This window comes from Microtus ochrogaster, chromosome 8, assembly GCF_000317375.1.
Source record: "Microtus ochrogaster isolate Prairie Vole_2 chromosome 8, MicOch1.0, whole genome shotgun sequence".
In the NCBI taxonomy this organism is placed as follows: domain Eukaryota; kingdom Metazoa; phylum Chordata; class Mammalia; order Rodentia; family Cricetidae; genus Microtus; species Microtus ochrogaster.
In genome coordinates this window covers 44,062,522-44,065,687 of record NC_022015.1, presented here as the reverse complement: position 1 = coordinate 44,065,687, position 3,166 = coordinate 44,062,522, and the positions used below count along the sequence as shown (strand labels likewise).

The window sequence follows — 3,166 nt, the reverse complement described above, 5'->3', positions numbered from 1 at the left end:
TCAGAATGAAACGACTAAGTTCAGTGAAGAATTTAGTTTTCCAACAACTTTCTTGAATGCGTTTTTAACATCTTTGTTCCTCAGGCTATATACCATAGGATTCAACATAGGGATAACCATGGTGTAAAACACAGATGCAATTTTGTCTGTGTTCATGGAATGATGAGTTCTGGGCTGTAAGTACATGAATATGAGTGACCCAAAGAAGATAGATACAGTAGTGAGGTGAGAAGAACAGGTAGAAAAGGCCTTTCTCTGTGCTTCAGCTGAATGCATCCTCAGGATAGTGATGAAAATAAGCATGTAAGTTCTCAAGATGACCACAAGAGTGAAAACAATATCCATTGTAGCCAAGAGAAGGAGTGTAATCTCATTCATGTAGGTATCAGAACAAGAAATGTTCAGCAAGGGAGGAATGTCACAGAAAAAGTGATTAATCACATTGGAATGACAGAAGGAAAGATGAAACGCAAGAGCAACATGGATGGAGGATTGCAAGATTCCACACATATAACAGCAGGCGACCATTAGGACACATGTGGTACTTGTCATGATGGTAGTATAGTGCAGGGGTTTACACACTGCTGCATGGCGGTCATAGGCCATTGAAGCCAGAATCAGACTTTCAATAGCGCCAAAGGCTACAAAGAAGAACATCTGGGTAGCACATGCATTGTAGGATATAACCTTATTTCCTGTGAGAAACCCAACCATTACCTTTGGAGCAACTGCTGAGGCATAAACACAGTCCACCAGGGAGAGGTTACTGAGGAAAAAGTACATTGGAGTGTGTAGTTGGGGGTCCATCAGAATCAACATAATCATCCCAAGATTCCCAAACAGTGTTATCAAATAAATGAGAGTGAAGACAATAGACAAAGGAATTTGCAATTCTGGGACATCTGTTAGGCCCACAAGAATAAATTCTGTAATCTCTGAAATATTCTCCATCAGTGTCATTTGGCAATGATCATGAAGAGTTCCTAAAATAAATAAAATTACATACTATTTAAATATCACCAAAATTATAATCTATGACAAAGGTTTTTACTCTGTTATTCTTGTGAAGGACACTGTTTAGAAAATGATGAACTTCATTCTGGGGAACTGCAGGCAGTGGGCGCATGTGGAAATAGTGAATATGGACAAAGAGTTTCTTTGCTACCACAGATGGCCAATATATCTGTGTGACCCAATTCTATTTCCATTAAATAAGATGTTTGATACTCCATTAAATCATACAATATTCATTACTAATTTTAATAGTTTCATGAATTTTTGTATAAAATAAACCTTGAAACTTTAGTCAGCAGTAGAGACTGAGGATGTATGACTTTTATATATCTGCACAAACTCTTTAAAACGAATTTTGCGTGTCTGGTATATCTTTCACCACTCTAAAGATATACAGTGATCTTGGAGTCTGATTGAGACACACACACAAGTTTTCTATCTATTTAATTAGGCCCCATAATTAGATTCAGAAATGTGGGTGTGCTCTTCTTCCTTTTAAATGTTAGCACTTATAGGATATTTTATGGTATCTTTATACATTTCAGCAGGACAAAATGTAAGGAAACAATTTTTCAAAACTGTTGAGCAAATATATACCCACTTTCTCTCCATGCCATAAACTTTTTCACATAGATTAATGTTTTCCCTTATTTACCATAAACTATGTCTGTTTGCTTTGTGCTTTGGGAGAAGAAAGAAAATAAGAAAATTGCTTTCATGCTTCTATAGAGAACTGGTACTCTTCAGCACTCATATCACATGGCGTATATGATTGAGCTACCTCCACAATGGCTCAAATGACATATGACTGCAACTGGTTTCTCTTTGAAAGACCCTCAACCCAAGAGAAACCTCTGACTTTGGAATGCTGGGACATACTAACCCTCAGCAGCAAAGATAATTCTTATTCAATAAATGAGAAGATATATAAGGATATCTAAACTGAGTGTGATTTTCTCCCTACCTCAAAGTTTCAGTCTATTGGATTTATTTTTAGTGTATCCATCGCATTAGCAGCTTCTGAAAGGGAATCGTCTGATCCTGAGCATCAAAATGTAGACAATATAAAGCAATGTAAAACAATGGTGGAAAAACATTGAAACAAAAAAGAGAAAATAACTCAGTCTGTCTATAGTATGGATATTCAAGTTTTGACATTATTTTCTATTTTTTTCACTTAGAAAATAAAAAAAAATGACTTGATTTCATCTCCCTTACAGTTATAAGTTACTACTGTTACATATTATACTACTTACCATTGTTCTAGGAACAGACACGTGTAAAAAGGGAATGAAGAATGAAATGCTTCATGCCGAGAGTACTGTCCTGGCATCTACACCTAGGAATTTATTGTAAAGAATGCTTTGCTTTCCTTTCTGCAAAACACGGCTGTAGAACAGACTTCTGGCTTGTACTTTTGTCAGTATCAAGGCAGAGGTTTCAAGCTCTTTATAGTCTCAGGAGAATAAGTATAAGAAAGTAGGTCTCTCTGGAGAATTGAGATGCCTTGTTAGCTATTTATTAAGACCTTAATAGAGATATCAAGTAGTTTTGAATTTTTGTGAAAAGTCCTTATGAGGATGTGAGAGAATAGATGCTTAGAGGGAAGGGACTCTAATTATTAACCTAGAAAATAAAAACAAAATTCCATAGAATCTCAGGAGTAGGTACCCATCCAGGGTCATTAGCTTTGTCACTTGGTTTTAGGACATCATTTTTTTCTTTCTAGCTGAATTTTAATAAAATACCAATTTTCTTATCACCACAGATCACTTCTAAGATTTTTCTTTATAAGTTCCTTTTACAAATATATATACATTCTTCAATGTGCAGAAGTTTGAGATATAGTGAGACACATATACATGGTGCTATAATCATTGTGTAAACTAGTAAAATTATCATTATTCGCTTTTAAAATGTACCTGTTGATATGAAAAATCCAAAATATTGTTTTGTAGTTATTAAAATATACACTACGTTTTTCTTAGCTAATGTGATCTTTTTGTAGTATGTTTATATCAAATTAATAGGAGTAAGTAATTTTTTCTCTTTAAAATTTGAAAGTACACCCAGAAAGTCTCACCATGACTGCTGAAATATGAGAGAAACAAGATCAACAACCCAATGTGAACATGACAAAGAACATGAGGGC

At 34.9% G+C, this 3,166-nt stretch overlaps 1 protein-coding gene across 1 annotated transcript; it reads right to left on the bottom strand.

The window, feature by feature from the left end:
• On the bottom strand, positions 1–960 carry LOC101979572 (olfactory receptor 5B12-like). Its single transcript, XM_005352231.1, has one exon. It carries the CDS (start codon positions 958–960, stop codon positions 1–3), a length of 960 nt encoding a protein of 319 aa, XP_005352288.1.
• Between the last annotated feature and the right edge of the window lie 2,206 nt (positions 961–3,166).